The 22,471-nt window shown below is 41.7% G+C and overlaps 1 protein-coding gene across 1 annotated transcript; it reads left to right on the forward strand.

Moving 5' to 3' along the window:
* Positions 1-539: 539 nt before the first annotated feature.
* Positions 540-22,471, forward strand: LOC102798516 (CD276 antigen-like). Its single transcript, XM_087841107.1, has 6 exons — positions 540-695; positions 6,903-7,238; positions 9,544-9,822; positions 14,480-14,794; positions 15,285-15,311; positions 21,759-22,471. The coding sequence occupies exons 1-6, from the start codon at positions 620-622 to the stop codon at positions 21,839-21,841; spliced, it is 1,116 nt and encodes a 371-aa protein (XP_087697233.1). The 5' UTR covers positions 540-619; the 3' UTR covers positions 21,842-22,471.

The raw sequence follows: 22,471 nt of genomic DNA on the forward strand, positions 1-22,471 counted from the left end.
TTTTGGTCAAAATGAACTGCGATGTTAATAAACTTTAGCCTTTTGAAGTAAAAAAATGTGAATATGTGAATGAACAGACTGAATCATTGAGACACAAGAAAATCTGAAGGGTTCTAATAAAGTCTTAAAATAAATTAATGTTTCCATTTGTACAAGACGGTTTAGTTTTTATTGTTTTAGATGAACAACCTGGTTAATCTGTATTTATTACGAGGAGGAGCAGGAACAGCCTCAGTGTGTGTGTGTGTGTGTGTGTGTGTGTGTGTGTGTGTGTTTTCATCATATAGGTCATATTAGTGTAAAAAAAACCTGCAGCTGTCTTTGACCTTAAAAGCTGCAGATTCCGTGGTGGGAGCGTCCTTTCCCGTTACCTCAGCCTAACCTTTTTACAGTAATGTGCCATCTCTGCTCATTAATCTTTCTTCTCTCCGCGTTTCTGTGTAATTGTCGCTTCCGACATATCACACCGGAAGTGCAGTTATGGTTTACTGCTTTAAGAGAATAGAAACTCAAAGTGTTTTGGAGTGCGTCAGTGCGCTGAGAGGAGTGGCTCCGAGCTCTTTTTTCTTTTTTAAAAAGAGATGCTGTAACGTTTGATCCTCAGAGGGTTTCTGCAGACATGGAGCTTCTAGCACTTCTGTTTCTGAGCTTCTGCTTTCTGACTTTGTCCGGACTGACGTTTGGTGCTGAATCCGGTAAGAAACTCATTGATTTAGACTGATCATGTGTGCAGGCGCAGTCATGTTTCACAGCAGCGGATGGAGCTTTAACGCTGCTCAGGCTGCTGCGTTAGTGGGTGGATGACTGCGGAGTCTACACCTGTGACATCAGCTGTTAACGCAGCCGCGTTTTAGAGTAAAACAATGAGAGGGCAGATTAATGTGCAGCATCTTCAACAATGAAACGAAACTATTCTCTTTAGTGTTTATGATCAGTTATCAGAGATCCTCATTATTCCATCCTGACGTGTTTTAACCTGTAAACACATTTCTGCTTCCATCCTGCTGACACGGTGTGACGTTTGTTTGTGTCTGAATGCGATTTTTTAATGCATCTAAAGTTTTATGTTCTCTTAAAGTGGGTCAACAATAAAATGACTCATAGAATAGAGAATAATTAACCACACACACTCTCTCTCTCTCACACACACACACACACACACTGTCTCTCTTCCTGTTTCTGAGTTGTAGCTCTTCGGCCCCTGGTACTCTTTTTCCCTCACACTCCTTCTTCCTGTCACTGTCTTCTGTCACACCTGCAGTCTTCTGCTCCTTGTTACCCACCACAGTATCTGGTAGGTTGTTCAGCAGCTGCTTGTCCCTCAGAACCACAGCCCTGCTGTTCTCAACCATCATTGGTGGTGTCTCCCATCAGGACGTTTGGACTTCCAGTTCAATGCAGCACAGATGTTCTTGTACACTTTCTCAGCTTCTTGGTTGTGGTGCTCACTGTACGCTATCCTGTTCTGGTTCTAGTATGATCAGAGCCTCTGTGCCGTCCTTTTGCCCAGGTCAGTGCTCACATCTCTGAGCATCTCCTCTGATATTGTAAGCCTGGGGACTTGTGCTCTCAGTTGGGTGGTTACCTTGAGTTTGGGCACAATCTCCATCTTCAGCTCAGTAGATGCATCTGTGATTGGAGGTGGCTGGACATCATCTAGTTCAGATCCACTCCTCCTTTCTATCAGGGTCAGCTCATTATCTCCATGCTGCTCCATATTGATCCCACTCAGAGCCGCACTGGGACAAAAAATTGTCCTTGCCAATTTTGGCCCAGGTGACCCACCGTGATCGGTCACCCAGGTTAAATATGTGCACATGAAGCAATGATAACACTGAGTGGTGCATGAAAAAAAAAAACAGGGAAATCGAACAATTAGTCATATAGTTACATTATTTTCTGTTTAAAAGATGCATTACTTAGCAGGACTTGGATAAGTAAAATAGGTCTTTGTGTCTCTCTCCTTCACTTCTACCCCAACAATCTGGCCCAACTACAGACAGGAGTGATGGCAGTTAATGTTGTTAGCTAGTGCTAACCTACGTGGAACCTCCAGGGTTTGTTAAAGTGTTGGTGGTACTGCTGGTGACGGTGCAGCAGCCTTGACTATTAACGTCTCACATTTGGCTGCATCTCTTTCTATTTTCTGTTTCTGTTTCTCTGTTTTTCAGCTCCACGTTTTTTTCTTTTCTTCGTCCATCTTTATCAAACACGTCTCCCACACTAAACTCTGTTCTGCAAGGTGCATCAGTGCACAGAGAAGGTGGCCTAAATAATTATATTGACAAGGAAAAGAAAATTGACCCATCGGGCCAGATTAAACATTTTTGGCCTCACAGTGTTGAAACTGTTGCTGCCTGAATTGGTGATATTTCATCAAGTGGAAATGAAGAAACCTGCTGTCACAGAAACTTTCGTTAACCTCTGATGAGCCACATGGTCACCAGTGAGCTGGTTAGAGGCAGGATTATAATTACTTTTATCTCTTTATATGAATTTTTTATGCACTTGCCACACTTTAATAGAAATATCATCCCAGAAGAACTGCAAGACCAAAATGCTCATGAGACACTTGAACCGAGAGGCAACATCTTCTACTTTCTGAAACTCTGCTTGTTTAGCGTGTAGCTAAAAGCCAGTCTACACCTAACACCAGCACATGTGGCTCACTGGTGACCTGCTGGATGTTTATGAGTTTAATACGTTTCTTGTTGTCTTGCCAAATTCTCCTGAGCCCCCAACTGTGTTTGTTTACCCCATAAACACAAAAGTATGAAGATCTTTGCATCAATTAAGAAAATCTTTCCACACAGCTTTGTGATAACAACAGTAGTTTAGATATTTGTCTGTTTTCAGTCACCTTTGAGCGAGAAAGTCAAGTTTCAGCATCTTCAGGAAACGGATGAGGTGCACATGCACATCTGTTTCTAAGAATCTCTTGTTTGTTCACATTTCTCTCCACCTCTGTCACCCCTGCACACAAAGCACAATGTGTGATGGAGAAGAAGCACTAACGGCAGGAAGGAGCCAGTCAAAGTGACTATCAAGGAGTGTGCCTCTACTTCACATGCAGTCGTTTGTGTAAAGATACCACATCAAGCGGATGCAGTCATATTAGCAGAATCAATTTACACAGAGAGAGAGAGAGAGTTCACTTTAATGGACCTCTCCCTCTGTGTTGTGTCAGTGATGCAGCACTTTGTTCAGTGAGCGTCTTATAGAGCATTTAGCAGCATTTAGAAAAAATAGCTGCCCTGAACGCCTGGCATAAAACAACACAGATGCTGTACAACGCATGTTAACAGCTGCCAATATGATCATTAACAGAGTAAATGCCAGCAGGTCAGCTAAGAAGTGTTTTTTCATGAATTTTAAAAGCAGGTGCTTCGATCCAAGGACAAACCAGGAAGATGGAGAGGTCACATCTGTACTGAACTTTGTGATCGTGGCCAAAAACAGAAAGACAGAAAGTCAGAGTAAAGAAAACCAAGCAGCAGCTCACAAACTGAAACTGTTGAACCAAGTGTGAAATAAATAAATAAATGAAATGAAATGAAATATGTTGGGGCTGGTGTCAGCTGACAAACTCTTATAGAAAACTGTTACAGCTGAGATACTGGGACTCAGTATTTGTGAGACTGAAGAGGATGATTAATACAGGAAACACAAAAAGAATCATTTTTCAGTTTCATCAAATACACAAATATGGACCCTTCAATTAAAAAGAAAGAAAGAACTTTAAACTGACAATAAACATTTACTGAAAATTAACTAATGAAAACCAGACACTGCTTTTGAAACGTGGTTCAGCAGAATGATTAAAAAATGAGATTGTTCTGGGAAAAAATGGTCCCCTTAATTACTTTACTACACAACCTTCAGAGGCGATCACTGTAATGAAGCGAGTTTTGTAACTGTTAGTGAGACGTCTGCACCCGTCGACGCTCCTCAGGAGAAAACTGCTTCAGCTGTCTCAGGTTTGAAGGATGCCTTTTGAAGACTACATTTCACTCCAGGATGCCTTGATAGTCTTGAGATTTCAAGACCTGCTGTGCCAGATGCACCAAAGCAAGCCCAAGAACATAACCGAGGCTCCTCCATGTTTCAGAGCAGGCGCTGTGTTATTTTCTTTATAAGCTTCATTTTTGCATCTGAGCTGATGTGACATCGTAGAAAATGACTAAATGGCAAATTCCATTCATGCTTTTTGTGATTTGATTTTAACACTGGTGTCCTCCTCGGTCGTCTTCCATTAAGCCCACTTTAGCTCAAACAGTAACGGCTGGCGTGATTTTACACTTTACTTCACCTGGAGTTCACCTCTAATCTCTTATCTCTTGGAACTTATTGATAATATTTATCATCAGTCATCAGTTCATGTCCAGGGTGGCTACAGTCCTGTGGGCCTAAAAACTTGATTAATACAGTACATTGTACTGTAGTCACAGGAACTGTTTGGAGACAGTCTTATAGCTTTTACCTTTAACATGCTTGTCTTTAATTGTCTGTCTCATCATCTGAGACAGCTCTGTCCTTAGCTCACTGTGGTTCATGTTCAGTGCGGTGCAGGAACATCAAACAGCACATCAACTACTTTTCACCCTTTAAATAGGCAAACTGATTACAAGTTTAAGGTCCCTATAGTCATCTTATTTTTACTCTTTTCTAAGAATACCATAATTTTTGTCCAGGCCAGTTTAATTAGTTTGTTTTTATAAAGGAGTACTGAGCTAAAAAATATATGATTTTTATAGGGAAAAAGTTTGCTGAAGTTTGCTGGAGAACCAGCTTCAGCAAAACAACATTAGCGAAGTCTGGAGAGGCCTCAGAACCATCTCGGGCCACAAAGGTCAGAACTCTCTGCCTGGGGGGGATGTGAGGTGGGCAAATGAACTGAATCATCTCCAATCAGTCTCCAACATCGGCTGCAGACTCACCCACCCCACTACTGCTGTTCCACCTCTGACACCTCAGACACTTCACACCGCCTCTACTCACCCTGCTCACTCCTCCCCACCCCCAACATCAGCATCCAATACACACTCAACACAAGGCTCCAGCCTGTCTCTCTCAACCACCCAGGTTAGGAGGGAGCTGAGAAGGATTAAAGCCAGGAAAGCTGCGGGTCCAGATGGCATCAGCTCGAGGGTCGTCAGGTCCTGCGCAGACCAACTGTGTGGGGTGATGGAGCACCTCTTCAACTTGAGCCTGAGGCTGGGGAGAGTCCCACAGCTCTGGAAAACCTCCTGTGTTGTACCAGTGCCAAAGACTTCACTCCCCAAGGACCTCAACTGCTACAGGCCGGTGGCTCTGACATCCCACCTGATGAAGACCCTGGAGCAGCTGGTCCTCGTTCAGCTTCGGCACCTGGTGAGCTCATCACTGGACCCACTTCAGTTTGCCTACCAGCCTGGCATTGGAGCGGATGACGCCGTAATTCACCTCCTACATCGTTCCCTCTCTCACCTGGTGAGAATCATGTTCTTTGATTTCTCCAGTGCCTTCAACACTATTCTTCCCTTGGTCCTGAAGGACAAGCTGGAGAACTCTGGAGTGGACCATCACCTCACATCATGGATTTTGGACTACCTCACCGACCGACCACAGTATGTGAGGACTCAGGGCTGTGTGTCGGACAGGGTCGTCTGCAGTACGGGGGCCCCACAGGGAACAGTTCGGGCTCCGTTCCTCTTCACCATCTACACTGCAGACTTCTCCCACAACTCCACCCAGTGCTTCCTGCAGAAGTTCTCTGATGACTCTGCATCACTGATGGGGATGACAAGGAGTACAGAGGACTGACCCAAGACTTTGTGGTGCCAGCAGAACTACCTCCAGATCAACACTAATAAAACCAAGGAGCTGGTGGTAGACTTCCGCAGGCACAAACATCCTCCTCTGCAACCACTGAACATCCAAGGTATGGACATCGAGGCTGTAGACAGCTACAGGTACCTTGGTGTTCATCTGAACAACAGACTGGACTGGACTCATAATTCAGACGCCCTCTACAGGAAAGTGCAGTGCAGACTGTAGCTGCTGCGGAGACTCAGGTCTTCAGGAGTAGAGGGCCCACTCCTGAAGACCTTCTATGACTCTGTGGTGGCCTCAGCCATCTTGTACGGTGTGGTCTGCTGGGGTGGCAGCATCTCTGCCGGGGACAGGAAGAGACTGAACAGGCTGATCAGAAGGGCCAGCTCTGTTCTAGGATGCCCTCTGGACCCAGTGGAGGTGGTGAGTGACAGGAGGATGGTGGCTAAGCTGTGATCCCTGTTGGACAACATCTCCCACCCCATGCAGGAGACTCTGACAGCACTGAGCAGCTCCTTCAGTGGCTGCGGCACCCACGGTGTGGGACGGAGAGATTTCACAGGTGTTTCCTCCCCACTGCTGTCAGACTCCACAACAAAGACTTTTGCAGCTGATCAAACCCACACATGTGCAATAACACTAAGTGCAATACTCTTTTTCTGACAAAGTTGTATTTTTGCTCAGTTGTATAAAGCATTTGCATTCTATTTTTATCCTATTGTATATTTTATTCTATTTAATCTACTGTATATAGTATTTTATTTTATTCTGTTCTGTACAGTTGTGTACAGTATTTTATTCTCATTGTATTCTAATTTTGCTATATAACTTTTGCACTGTCCACTTCCTGCTGTGACAAAACAAATTTCCCACGTGTGGGACTAATAAAGGTTATCTTATCTTATCTGATTATATTTTTGTGGCTTTTTTTTCTTTAAAATTAATCTTGGAACATTTTTTAAGTTCATGATTAGTAAAAATCAAGCGTGAACTTTCTTCTGATTGGCTGTCTCTGACTCATAAATTATTCTCATCCTATCCTCATCACTTTGTATCTGAACACACTGTTTAATTCATGTTTTGTCTTTCAGGATCACCTGACAGCAGAGTGATTGTGATGGAAGATGATGATGTCATTTTACCCTGCTCCCTCAGCACCAATCAGAACATTGAGAAAGCACTGTTTGTCTGGAAGAAGGAAGGAACAGTTCCTCTAAAGGAGGTGTTCATGTTTGATGACGGCACATATAGCAGAGGTCAAGATGATGAATTCAAAGGTCGAGTCTCACATTTTCCAGGACAGCTGAAGCACGGCAACGCCTCCATAAGAATTAATAAAACTAAGCTGGAGGACAGAGGAATCTACACCTGTAGTTTTCCAATGATCCAGCCCAGTGTAAAAACATCCCGCATTGAGCTTGTTGTTGGTGAGTGCTGTTATAAATCAGCTGATTATTTATAGATGAAACCGTCAGCATGCACATCAGGGCCTCAGCCCTGCCAGATCTGAGGTGTCCATATTGTTCAATAAACAAAATAAATCTGTTTGAATGCAGCTATAAACACGGAATAAATAAAAAGTTCTCCTTATATTTCAGACACAGCTGTTTAAATTGTTTTCTAAATATGGGATTATAACACATCCACGACCATAAGCCAGCATCTTGTTAAAATGTATAAGGACATATATAAATCTGTTACTGTCCCTTCTTTTTTAGTTTAGGATTATAAAATATGCCAACTGACTGCCAAGATGTTGATAGCACAGTCACCTCTAACATGTGTGCTTTTTTTCCTTTCAGAGGGCAGATTAATCTGTTAGAGCCTCTCACAGTCATGTGCACTTCTGCATGTCTGTAACTATAGGACTAATTTTTAAAATAATTTCTAAACCATAAATAGCTGATAACTGCCTGTTTCATCACTGTGAAGTAAAATCTGTGATTTTTAATGTGGTTTGTTAGTTTTACCTTTAGCTCTAACACAGATCATTTGTTTGAGGATTATACAGGAAGTGACTGAAGCATTGATGCTTTTAAGGTGTTACTTCATATGTTAAATACAGTTAATCCGTTGTTATATATGCTACGAGGCTGAAATGTACAGGATATCATCTTCATTTTGTCTACAATAACTGTGCCAGGTTTCATGCTGATATACAGAAAAGACTCTAATGTATTACAAAGTTTAATTCAAAATGGAAAGCAGAAATTGATTAAACTCCACAAAAAACTCTCCGAAGTTATCAAAAAATACGGATTCATTCTGGTGGGTTTTTTTAAATTAAAATATTCCTAAATGCTTAACTCAATAACAAAATATGTTCTACATAAATAACATAAAAATTTATATATTTATTATATTTTAGTAAAATTTAATTTCTGTCTTTTTCTACAGATAAAATAGTTTTTACAGATTTGTTTTCATCCCATTGTAACAGCGGGGCTAACTACATTAACTTCTGTATATGGTCAGACAGGTGATCTTCGCGGCTTCAGACTGAGAGTGGTTTCAATGCGCTGACTTTCGATTGGGTGACAGTAGCTGTAATTGAAAACTCCATCTAGCTACCGTAAAGATGCTTTTTTTCTGATTGGCTGTATGGTTTAACGGTCTCGTGAGTGTGCCGCCCTGTGTCGGAGAAAGATGCTGTTTGGTTAATTCTGTCCGTGGGCATTTACCGATTTCAGAGATACGGGACTTGATTAGCGAAGTTACTTATTAATACTTTAAAACTCGTTTTAATTACGCACTTTTAGAAGTTTGCTTAATTCCGATAAAACTTATAGACAAAAGAAATTAAATGTTTTTCTGTTATTTTTACTCCCGGATGAACTCAAACGAGCTGAAGCAAATCGTTGGAGTTTTGTTCTTTATAAGGAGCTTGTTTTTCTGTAAAAGTATGGTTTTGGGCCCCATAAACGGCTTTTTATCGGTGATGATACAGGTTAACAGTAAAATAATAACCATTCACTGCAGTAAATTAAGATGTTACTGTTTTTATGTCGTAACTTCTTCACTGATGTTCATGAATCTGCTGAAAAATGAACGTCTGAGCTTTGAATTGACGTATTATATGTCCTCGTCTATGTTTCCGGTCAACATGAAAATATACAGTATTTGTAATTATTAATTTTTACATGTAAACTCGGGTCGCATACAACCTCGGCGTTTTAAAAGGTTAAAGGTCCGAAACGTCTCAGGTGAGTCCTGTTTTTGATTAACTCGGTGATCTTTGTATAGTCGTGTGTGTGCCTCTACTTTAAACTAATAGGTAAAGGCTGATCCACAACACTTTAACCTTCTTTTGGTTTGAACCATGCAATCCATCTTCGATTATCTTCCTAAACAGTCCAAACAAACGTAAAAACAATTTCTAAAATTTTAAGGAATTTAGTTTAGTAACAATTAATTTTTTATTGATCAAGGCATTGTGTCCATAACACTTAGCTGTTCAGCCCAATAGATATATGTCTTTAGATAAATTTTGCGATGGCCAAACTTGTTTTCTGATCTTTGAAAACAACTGTTAGGTACCTAACAGTTTACCTAACAGTACAGCTAAGGTAGCACTTTGCTTTTCCTTGTCCTCAAATACGTTGTAACTTGCACCTGTCGGAGTAGCTGGATAACAAAGAGAATAAATTAACTTTTTTATATATATATATATATATATATATATATATATATATATATATATATATATATATATGATCCATTATGTGTTCACAGGTGCAGCTCCACATCCTTCTGTAACAAATCTTGATCAAACAAATGACTGGGCGCTGCTTAAGTGTGATGTCTACGGTGCTTACCCCAAACCTACAGTCGAGTGGTGGGACAGTAACAATCAACCCATTCCTTTTGAGGAGCCACAGGTCTCTAAAAGAGGAGATCGTTTCTTCATCACCCTCAAAACTACTGTGAAAAAAAACGACCGCTATCGCTGCGTTGCCACACAGAAGGACATCCACCATCAGATATATAAGGAAATCAATGTACATTTGAATGGTGAGTGGCATTTTAATCATTATACTTGATTTTTTTTTTTTTTTAGAAATCGGAATATGTGCTCAGACTGAATCCAAAGAGTAATGTCTGCACAGAAACAAAGGGTTAAATAATTAAAAGCATGAACTAAAAGACATAAAAGGCAATACAGACTAGGACAATAAAGAAATGCAGTCAGATGTCTGGAAAATTCAGTTTGGTGAAAAAAGATGTGTGTGATAAAACACTGCAGCAGTCAGATTCACTGGAACTGAAGCAAAAAATAACTTTAGTCTGAACTTCACTCAAATAATTTTGTTTGTATCTTAGAATTCTTACGGGTATTTTTATGCACAGCTATTATGTGTTAGACATGATACACAGTCTAATTATGTTCCTTATCTTTTTAATGTGGTGTCTGAGGGCAGACACTAAAAAGCAAGATGACACCCATTGCACTTCTGAGCTCTGTCTCATAAGGAATCATTTTATGAGGAAGCAGTTTCTCTCCATGCGGTGAGGAAATAGAGGTGATAAGTGGTGCAACGGATCAAAAATTCGATCGGATCACGGTTTTAAGTCACGGATCGGATCAGTTTTCGGATCAGCAAAAAAAGAAAAAGGACAAAAATTTAACATTTACTTATTGAAGTATTTTTTGCCTGTTAAAACATTCAACTCGAGACTCATTCCACGCAATTATATAAAAACAATGTATGGTACAACATAGGGCTTTTTATCTACCACTCAATTCAATTCAATTCTATTTCGTCAAATCACAACAACAGTCGCCTCAAGGCGCTTTATATTGTAAGGTAGACCTTACAATAATACACACTGCTCATTATGTCGCACTCCGCTGTGATAGAATGAGCGGTCACGGTCACGTAGCTTCCCGTGTCCTTGGAGGTCCACCCATTTATAGTTTGGGCAACAGAAGATGCCTGGGACAGTTCAGCCATAACTGTAACCTTTCCTGCTCATACATACATGGAACAATCTTGCCACCAAAGACGCGCAACGGGATATCATAGCGTGGCTCAAGCACGTGCATCATAGTTTAAACCCCTTGTTATGCACAACGGAATACCGCCTCCCGCCTGCAGCTAAACACCCCAATAGCTTTTGTAATAGCTTTAGCCCGGTCGGATTGGGCAGCAAAGGGCAGCCCGTTCTCACTCCCGACGCATAACATCCCGACGTTTTGTCACGCCCCACGGCGTTCCTGAGGAACGCGAAAGGTGACCGTTGCCGTTCTTATGGTACGCGCCGGGTTATGGATGAAATCCAGTGGAATGACAGTCCACGGTAATAGATGTTCCAGCCCTGTATTCCAGCCCTAAACCTAACCATATCCCTAACCATAACCATAACCTTATTCCTAACGTGAACCAGCACTTTAATGACGTTAAGTAGTGTTTTCCCAAGCGATTTTAAGAAAAAGAGCAAACAGGTGTAGATTGAGTCAAAACGGTTCTCATATGTCCTCAGTTTTCCGATGTTGTCATTTAGGAAAGTGTTGAGTGCCCGAAAACGTAATATGTTGACGATTTGTCACTTAGCGTAATGTTACGCTAAGTGACACAACACAGCAGTGTTTATAGTGTGGGCAACAAGTAGACTAGCATATCAGTGCAATCAACTACACCTGCCTCCAATTACTCCACCCCATTACAGCCATTGGCTCACCTCAAATGTGACACATACAACCACTCCCAAACCCATGCAACTTCACACAATAATATGGAGATGAATTAATACAGGCACGTTAGTCTACCATGTCACAAATACAAACACTTTGTCTTTCACTGTGAAAATTAACAGTGAATTCTTTGCAAAAATGGTGCGCACTGCTTCGGTATATTAAATTGTATAATTAGAGAGAGACTTACAGACTTAGAGCTTTTTATTGTCATTGTGCAGTTTCTTGCACAGTGAAATTGGGTAGCTGGACCACAAAGGTGCAAAAGTAAGAAGAGAAAGCCATATACAACGAGGGAAAAAAAGAAAAAGGAAAAGAAAAGAAAAGGAAAAGCAAGATATATGTATACATATGTGAGTGAAACTATATACATGGTATATGCGTAAGAAACATTGAAACAGAAACATTGTGGGTCTGTATATATGGGCACTTATAAAATATAATAAATAAATGAGGGTGGAGGGGCTATGGTCATTTAGGGTTGAGATGGTAATTCAACTGAGACCAAAATATTGCACATGAGGCAACAAAATATTGCACAGAACATGGAAAGACTGAGATATTGCACATAGATGATCAATAGCAGCATCAGAGTGGATGTGTTGGAGAAGTCTGTGCACACTCTTAGTTTGCATTAAGAGTTCTGACAGCCCACGGGACAAAGCTGTTCTTTAGTCGATTTGTTTTGCACCTGATGGATCTGAACTTTTTTCAGAGGGCAGGATGTTGAAGGGTGGTGGTTGTTAGGTTGGAGGTGGTGCTTTATAACTGCTCTGGCTCTGGAGAGACATCTTGAGCTGGCAGTTAAGTCCAGGGAGGAGAGTGGACAGCCGATCACCTTCTCTGCAGTTCTAATGACCCTCTGTAATCTCTTCTTGTCAGCTGTTGTGTGGTGATGAGCTGCATCGGAGTGGTGTCATCTGCAAATTTGATCATGTTGTTGCAGGGGTGCGTGGGGGTGCAGTCACTGGTGTAGATGGTGTATAGGAGTGGACTCAGCACACATCCCAGGATTCTCCAGGTGATGCAGAACAGAGTGGAGGGCAGTCGAAATTGCATCCTCTGTGGACCTGTTTGTCTTATAGGCAAACTGGTGGGAGTCGAAGCTGGGTCGGAGGCAGTCCTTTATGTGTTTTAGGACCTGCTTCTCGAAGCACTTTGCAACCACTGTAGTCAGTGCGATGGCTCTGTAGTCAGTGAGGCTACTGATGGTGGTGGACCTGGGGACTGGGACTATTGTTAATGATTTCAGGCAGTGAGGGACAGTGTCATGTGTCACGGAGAGGTTGAATAGTCTGTTGAACACAGAAGCCAGCTGGTCGGCGCAGGTTTTGAGCACTCTATTAGGTAATCCCCTAGAACTATGACAAAGCGTTATCCCCATGCACTCCATTGAAATTACGTGATGAGGTCCATGCCATTGTGCTACAACTGGACCTTCATTAATGGTAAGGACACACAAAGTTGCTTTTGGAATGACTGGGTGGTTCACCAGCTGACATTCTGGGCAAGATGCACACCAGTGGCTTATATCCCCAGAATGTCCAGCCTGACGTACTGTGGTCTGTCAGTGAGGTAGTCGGAGATCCAAGCGACCAGGCAGGGGTCCACCTCCATCCTGTTCAGTTTTTCCTGAAGGGCCGGATGGTATTAAAGGCACTGGAAAAGTCAAGAAACAGGATCCTGACTGTGCCTTTTCCCTTGTCCAGGTGTGAGTGGGCTCTATGTAGGAGGTACAGGATGGCATCCTCCACTCCGACATCCGCCTTGTAGGCGAACTGTAGTGGGTCCTGGGCATGGTGTACCTGTGATCGGAGGAGGTTGAGGAAGAGCCGCTCTAGAGTCTTCATAAGATGTGATGTCAGTGCCACCGGTCGGAAGTCATTCAGCTCATTGGGCCGGTTCCTTTTGGGGACCGGGACGATGCAGGATGTCTTCCATAGGGCGGGCACTCTCCCCAGTCGCAGACTGAGATTGAAGACTCGTTGTAGCGGCTCCCCAAGTTCAGCAGCACACGCCTTTAGCATCCTCGGACACACCTTGTCTGGACCTGCTGCCTTCCTGGGGCGAAGCTTCCTCAGTTGTCTTCTGACCTGAGCCACTGTAACACTGGGAGATAATTGGAAGGAGGGGGGGGGAGATGTCCTGCTGTTGAGAGAGGGGTTGGAGGAGAGGGTGTCATGGTGTCAGGAAGGGGGGGGAAGCGAGGGAGGTAGGAGAGTGGAGAGAGGGCTCTGTAGTAAAGGTGAGGGTGAGGGGGGAAGAAGTTGTTGAGTTCGTTTGTCTTCTCCACATTTCCCCCCCCCCCACACTGTATTGTTCTTGGTGTTGTGGCCTGTGATGGTTTTCACACCACTCCCTCATATTGTTCCTCTCCAACTTCTGCTCCACCTTCCTCCTGTAGGTGGTTTGCTTCCCTCAGGCAGCGTTTCACCTCCCGCTGTGCTGCTTTCATCTCCTCCTTCACTTTGCTCCTGAAAGCCTTCTTCTTCATGTTGAGGACAGCTTTGACTTCCTGTGTTACCCACGGTTTGTTATTAGGATAACACCGTGGGTAGAGTATAGAGTTGACATATTAGATTTAAAGACTGACAGTGAAATTCCTAGGGGACAAGAACACACACATTGTAAAACTGACTGAAGAAGATATACCAGAAATCCGCCTAAATAGACTGATGCTCACTGAGAACTGTAATTTGATGTTATGAATAAATAAAATTACTTATCTTTAGAATTTGTAAAAAAAAAAAAAAAAAAAAAAAACAAAAACACAGAATACAATAAAGATGTTGGTGGATTAAACTAGATATTATTATTCAACCTAAAATGTGTCTGTGCAGGTATAAAACATAACCAAAAATATTAACTACCAAATGACCAAATTGTTCATCAACTGGTTTTGTTACTGAACTTTGCTTACATCCCACTCACTCTATATGTGAACATACTGTTTATTGCATTTTTTTTTTCTTTCAGGGCAAATTGTAACAGTGAAAGAAGGTGAAGACGCTGCTTTATCCTGTTCCCCCTATGGCAACAGTAACATCGAGTCAAAGCCTTTCAACTGGACAAAAGAAGAAACAGATAGCCGAAAGCTGGTTTTTTTGCATAACACTGGTAGCAATGACCGCATAGGTCAAGACGAGGAGTTCCAAGGTCGAGTTTCACATTTTTCAGACAAACTGACACAAGGCCAAGCCTACATAACTATCAAAAATGTTAAGCTGACTGACAATGGAAAGTACACCTGCAATTTTCCAGACAGAACTACTGAGATCTTGCTTCATGTTGGTGAGTGCTGTCATGAAACATTTGATTATTCTGTAGTTAAATTGGTCATGCTGTCATTCCCACAGTTCCCATGGCACTGCAGCCACTGCACTAATTCAGTGTTTTTGGTTAACAAAAGTGAGTCAGTCCTTTCAATAAATATGAGGTGTCAAGAGTGTCTAGATTAAAATAATGAAAAAAAAAGAATTCTTAAATAACTTAACTATAGATACAAAATTAATAAATGTTCACTCTCTGTATATACAACACACAATAATGTGTTTTATGACTGTGAGTACAAAGCATCTTTTTACCTTAGAGTATATTTACCTATAATATTTAATGCTTAACTTTTTTAACCCACTGCACCAGTTTTTCACAATGAGTTTTGCCTCAAATGTTCTCAAATTGATTATTTTTCTGAAACATAGTCTTTGTCTTTCTTTTATCATGTCTTTCTGTTATACTCAGTCAGAATAATAATAAAACTCTTTTTGTATCACCTCCACAGAAAAGGCGAAGGGCACAGCTCCTCGAGGTAAAGTCCAAAATCCTAATTTTGATTAAGTTAGCTTGAGGTCATACATAGGAAGGCAGCAAGCGAGATAAACACACCAGGTTAGAATCAGGTAAAGTCCAGAAAACAGTCCAATAAGCCTTGAAAAGATAGATCAATTAGGAGTGCCAGGGACTACTAGAAAAGTTCAGAGTTCAAAGTGAATCTGGCAGCTCAGGAGAGAACAGAGGAGATTTATATAGTGAGAATATGGACTTGGTAATTGATTACAGGTGATACTAATTAGGGTGAGACAATCAAGACAGGAAGCGACGCTGACAGGAGTGAAAAATAAGCATAAATTACAAAATTAAACAGAAATGCTACATTTTTATAGTTTTATATTTGACTCATTGTGCCACAGCTCTTTACGTAGACTAAGTCTTCAAGTTTCTTGAAGGACTCCAGTGACTTCTTTCCACTTCCACTGCTTTAGTGGAAATTCCAAACAGGACCCCATTGCAGTAGTTCAGCTGGGTGGTAACAAAGACATGGATGGGGGTCTCTGGTACAGAGTAAATGAGTGATGGCCGAAGTCGAGAGATATTCCTTAGGTGAAAAAAAAAGCTGTTTTGTTGACATATTTAACATGATCACGGAATGAGAGAGTGGAGTCCAAAATGACACCCAGATTGCAAACCTAAGAGGAAGGTGAGATGAGGCAGCCATCTATGTCAATGTGTATTTCACCAACCTTCTGTAGTAGGGATTTGGGGGCCACAGACAACAGCTCTGTTTTTATTACTGTTGCACTTGAGTAGGTTAGTTGACATCCATATTTTGATTTCAGTTGACAAGTGATGGGGAGGGGGGGGGGGGGGGGGGGCAAGGTGGTGCTGAGATAGAATTGTGTATCATCAGCATAGGAATGGAAGCAGAGGTTAACTGGAACAGAGGTGGAGCAGGAGCCTCCAGTTTCGTGACAAACTGTGTTCTGTTGGAGAGGTGTGACGGAAGAGTACAGTACCAGTGATACCAAGATAGTTGGTTAGGTGGGAGAGAAGTAATGTGTGAGAAATTGTGCTATAGGGCACAGATAGGTCCAGGAGGATCCAGATGCTGATGTGGCCAGAGTCAGCTACAATAAGAAGGTCATTAGTTATTTTAATGAGAGCAGTCTTAGTGCTGTGTGGTGTTCTGAAGCCAGATTGGAAGGGTTCATAGAGCTCATGCTATGACATATGTTGACAGACTTGGGTGGCCTCTGCCTTTTCCAAGATTTTACTGAGAAAAGGAGAAGGAAAGAGAGACTGATGATCTGCTAGAGATGCTATCAGATTTTTCAGGGCCAATGTAGTAACAGCCTTAATTTTGCTGTATGCAATGGTACGTTTAGTGCCTAGGCACAGGAATAGGAACAGAAAAGCAGACAGCAAGATGGTCAGAAACAGCAAGGCCCAGGCACTTCAGATTGGAAGCAGTAGTGCCAGTGGAGAAAACCGAATCCAGTGTGTGACCTCTGACGTGGGTGGGTACCTTTAACATACTGCGTGAAATTGAGTCAGTCCAGCAGTGATAAGAAATTGCTGGCAAACGAAGACCTACTTGAGTCAACATAAATATTGAAGTTACCAAGTAGGAGTGGCTGGAGAAAAGGAGCGAATGGAGGTGAGAATCTCAGACAACTCTGACATGAAGACAATAAAGACTTCAGGGGTGTGGTAGATGAAGACAACCTGGAGCTGTGTTGACCCAGCCAGGGTGACAGTAAGACACTCAAAAGAGGTGACACTGGATACTGGCAGCACTTTAACCAGGATATTGGCTCGGTGTATAACAGCTAACCGACCACCACAACCCTTGGAGTGAGGTTTCTGAATGTACACAAATCCTGGGGGAGTGGCTTAGTTGAGGGACATAAAGTCCTGCTGGTTTTGCCATGTCTCTGTCAGGCAAAGGAAGTCGATCGTCCTATGAGTGATGATATCACGGATTAGCATTGTTTTATTGTTGAGTGAGCGGCATTCAACAGCATGAAAGATGCACTGTTGGTAGCTGATGTGGTGAGACAGATGTGGAGGAAATGGTGCTGTCAATGCAAGCCAGTTTTCCTAAGTTGCACAGAGTGCTTCCATTAAGTTTGTGGTGGTGCCGTTGTTGTCTACTGGAATGGCTGCCAGACAGTGTAGAGGGTTCTTCCAGATAGACAGCATTGTAGCCAGAGCTTTGATGTACATAACAGGGAACGACAAAGAAGCCCAAAGGAATTTGGTGATAGCAGAACAGCAAGGAGTGAGGTGGAAGAGTATTTTAGGATTACCATGTCTGCTGAAAAGAGCTGATAGAGCCGCAAGCAGTAGAAGAGAGTCTGAGTAGTGAGGCCAAGATGAGGAGACAGAAGGAGAGTATGGACAAATTGTGGCATTAAGAGGTCCATGGGGAGGCCAGGAGAGATGGAGTGAAGTCAGATGGAAGAGCCAGATAATGTTTTCTAGCTGCACTTTTTGTTTGCTGTTTGCAGAGAGTCAGCTGATCAGTGGCATCCCGGTAACAGCTGATTGTTGAGGAAGGTAGAGATACACTCAGGCAGGTAAAACAATCGAGAGATGTAGAGACAAGGTAACTAAGTTCAATATGCAGTGAAAAAAAAGGTTTTATCAGTGAAAAGCAGTGACATTAATTTTAGCATCATTTCAATCCCAAACAATAACAATCAGTTATTGTTACCGAGCCTTTAGACTCTGCTCTGAGCTCTTTTTTGCAAAAAGCACAGGGAAGCATCACTCTTGTCCACTGCTACGAACTCCAATGTACAGTCAGTGGGACAACAGGATGCAGGGTATGGAGAGAGATTTGCAGATGTCCCAGTTTTACACTGGGACTTAAAAGCAGCTTACATTTGTGGATGTGTGCAAAGCCGACAGCGTCAAATCTGTTTCAAATACCCACATTGGTATGCGATGTGATCCCATGTGTATCAGGTAATTTGTCCACACATATTTAAGGTTTTTAAAAGTCAAAATGATCTCATTTTTGAAGCTGAATTCAATAAATCGTGTGTGGTCAAATTGCTTCGTATTTGTGTGTGGATTGAAGCATGTGTGCTGGACTCTAAAATAGGGCCCAGACAGGATAATGATGGTTGCAGCCACATCTAAACACCAAAACACAGCAGTTCCTGTTGTCTTTTTGATGTTTAATCTGCACCCAATTTGTTGTCCTGGGAATAAAAGTTAGCAAGCAGGATCCTTGGCAGAAGTAAGTTGTTGCTTCTCTGTCAGGTTCGGCATGAAAACAAAGGACACACAGCAGAGTAGCATCTGTGATATCATACTGTTATAAAGTCCGAATGTTTATCGGTCACAATAAATGAGTGATAGTGCTGTGTGCACAGAAAGAGTAAGTAGTAAAAATGGTAAATGGCCTGCATTTGTATAGTGCTTTTCTAGTCCTTAAGGACCCCAAAGCGCTTTACACTACATTCACCCATTCACACACTGGTGATGGCAGCTACATTGTAGCCACAGCTGCCCTGGGGCGCACTGACAGAGGCGAGGCTGCCGGACACTGGCGCCACCGGGCCCTCTGACTGAAAAAATGAACACCTTTTTTGCTAAGATGACTCAGAGCTCTTTCGGTGTAACCAACATCTTAGTATGTTTTAAACATAACCTTTATTATTACCTGTCGGCTGTTCCATTAGGTTTTGAAATAGTGGGTAGACTAGGTCTTGAAAATGAAAAACATACATATATTGAACAAAATTATTTTCCGTTTTATCTCATTTATTTCATTTTTTTATCATCTAGAAATGCCAGAATTTTGTACCATTCAGATTAGACTACCAATATTTTTGTGTTTGTGATACAAGTTGTCATATTTGCTAAATTCAGCATGAAATTTGAAAGAAACTTGCATTTTCTTCATTTTTGTGACTAAGAATTTGATGTTAGAAGGTAAAAAGCTTTATGATTTTTGCATTATTGTGAAATTCTATATACCATTCTGAAATTGTCACTAGTTGTCATTTGCAATCTGAAGTTTTTTTTTATTAGTATGTGCTCAAATACTGGACTTAAAGTTAGCTTAAAGTTTTTTATCATATTTAAATAGCCAATACTCTTTTTTTTTTTACCTGCCTGTCCCATACTACAGATCCTGATTCATTTAGTTGGAAAGAAAGACCAGTGAAAGTTCACGTTCATAAATTGTCTTAGATTTCAGTGTGCAAAAAAAGGGTCTGAAAGTCAGTTGCAGTCAGTCAGTCAGTTGGGCCTTTTTAAAAGAAATCTAGAAAAGTATGTAATATACACTAACGGTCAAAATTTTCAGAACATCACAATTTTTCAATTTTTTTATTGAAAATTATGCAGTTTAATGTCTCATTGCACTGAAAGCGTAGTCCAAATTATCAGTTGGAGTAAAAATAAAGAAGTCATGGAATCCATTTATAGACCAAAATGTATTGTAAACATCTGACTCATCAAATTAGTCTTAACTTTTGCAAATATAACAGCTGAACACACCCGTGGCACTCTTTCTACAATACAAATGAAATGTTCTTCAGAAAGTTCTTTCCTTATCTGTTGCACAAGTTCCCATAAATTTGTGGATCTTCTAGGTTGCTTTGCTTTCACTCTTCTGTCCAGTTCATCCCAAACCAGCTCGATGGGGATATATGTGGATGACACCTGGGTGAAAATCAAATCTTAGGACGTACCACATTTCACGGATCACATTAACTCGGTGGACCGACACATCAAATTCACCAGGGAGGATATGAAAAGTGGCAGGTTAGCCTTCTTAGACTGTGAGATTTCCATCAGTAATGGGGGACATCTAAAAGCTGACGTGTAGCGTAAACCTACACATACGGATCAGTATTTAAGGTTTGATTCTGTTTATCCACTGGAGCACAAACTGGGTGTCATTAGGACGAGCAAACACCATCCCCACTGACACAGCGGCCAGGGAGGAACAGCACATCAAGAAGGCCCTGAGTAAACGTGGTTATCCCAGCTGGACTTTTGTCAAAGCTGGAAAGGCTTCTAAAGAAAGCTCCAGCTGATCCAGGAGAGAAGAACAACCGCTGCCCAAGTGAAAACCTGCAGTGATCCCATTTGTGTCAGGAGTATCGGAGCAGCTGAGACACATTTTTCCTAAACACCGGGTCTCTGTGGCTTTTTAAACCCCAAAAAAAAACCGCTGCGCAAAAATTGGTCCACCCCAAGGATCGGGTCCCCCGACACAAACAGAGTAACATAGTGTACGCTGTTAAGTGCAGGAGGATTGCCAGGATTTATACATCGGGGAAACCAAACAACCTCTGGTGAAGAGGATGGCACAACACAGAAGAGCCACCTCGTCAGGTCAGGACTCTGCAGTCTATTTACACCTACAGGCCAGTGGACACTCTTTCAATGGTGAGGATGTAACATCCTGGACAGGGAGGAACGCTGGTTTGAGGGCGGAGTCAAGGAGGCCATTTACGTGAAAAGGGAAAGACCATCTCTGAATCGAGGAGGGGGCCTAAGGGTACATCTGTCACCATCTTACAATGCTGTGATTGCAGCCATTCCCCAACTCTCTGTGAATGGTACTCATGGACATTGATCAGTGGGTTTTGATCAGTGGCTGTTGATCAATGGTCATGAGAATTTGCATAATTAAGATTAAGGAACTGACCTCACAGCCCATTGTTCCTTCAGTGGGCTGGTTTCAGTCATTATGCAAATGTACTGTTTATAAGATTGAAACCTGCAGTCAGCTGAGACTGAAGACGTCACCTGGATGAGTGACGAAACGTTTCTCCCACAAAACGCTACGTCCAGATGAACAGAATCAACTTTTGGAGATTTACTTTCCTAGATGATTGAGAATGCATCAAGAAGCTCGATGGGGTTTAAGTCTGGAGACTGTGATGGACACTCCAGGTTTTCAAGCTCACCATCTTGTTCTTTTTTCATGAGGTAGTTCTGGCACAGCTTGGATTTATGTTTCAGGTCATTATCTTGCTTTAGGATGAACCCCTTATCAACTAGGTGCATACCAAGCAAAACAGCCCCATACCATCACACTTCCTCCTCCATGTTTGACAGTTGATGCCACACACTGTGGAAACATCCTTTTCGCCTACTCAACGGTCTTTTCTTCTCAGTTGTAACTGAAGCTTGCTTACTACAACCACTATTAAGCTCTGCTTGAAGCTGTTGTCCTGTGAGCCGTCTGTGAGCCACGCAGGCTGTTAACTCTCAGAAACCTGTCCTCTGATTCAGTTGTGAATCAGATGACTGCCATACCTCCTCCTGTCAGAGTTTGCTCCAGTTTCTGAGTGCTTTTTGATGGTGAAGGAAACGAATGACTGACACTTTGTCTTTACAGTTTCTCAGTAGGAAAGACCTACATTTTTAAATTCAGAGGTTGTAACCTATGTTTAGGATATGGATATTTGGTGTCACATCAGGGTAACGTCTCCTTTTTGTCTTTCAGGTGGCACCGCTGGGAATGTGATGGTTAGAGCTACTCTTGTTTCAGTTATTTTTGCAATCATTGGAATTGTTGTTGCTGTTTAGCTTTACTGTAAAGCTTGAAGTATCTTTAAATAATGAAATAATGAAAACCCACGATATGAGGATAATAGTCCTTTTAGTGTTATTATAGTTATTGTCAGTTTCAACACAAAATCCACATCGTGTGTTCATTTATTCACTCTGTCTTAAAGAAAGCTGAACACATTTCTGTTGCCAGCCCTGTGATCCTTATTATAGAGTCACAAGGTGCTGGATAACTGGAAGAGAATGGATGGATAGATGGATAATTACAATAATAATTTATTTGATTATTTCATTTGAAATGATATTTATCATTTGAAAATCTACATAGTTTCAAGCTTGATTAAGTCCCTATTGTTTCAGGATTCAGAAATCAGGATAATGCCTCAAGTATTACCCAACACAGTGTATATTGTGCCTTCTTTGCTGTGCATGTGTCTTTTATATGATCTTAAATCTAAATACTCCTGTATGGTTATTTTTTATATTTTTTAAGGGCCTAAACCATTGTCTAAGGTGTCCTGTTGATGACTGGTACTGGAATTGTACTGAAAGTGTGTTTATGCTGTTAACGGATGATTTTACATTACCATGTTATTTCACAAAGTGCTTAAAGATTTCTGTGAGCATCCAAATAAAAAATTAAAATAA

Source organism: Neolamprologus brichardi, chromosome 5, assembly GCF_056152115.1.
Source record: "Neolamprologus brichardi isolate AB-2024 chromosome 5, ASM5615211v1, whole genome shotgun sequence".
Lineage (NCBI taxonomy): Eukaryota > Metazoa > Chordata > Actinopteri > Cichliformes > Cichlidae > Neolamprologus > Neolamprologus brichardi.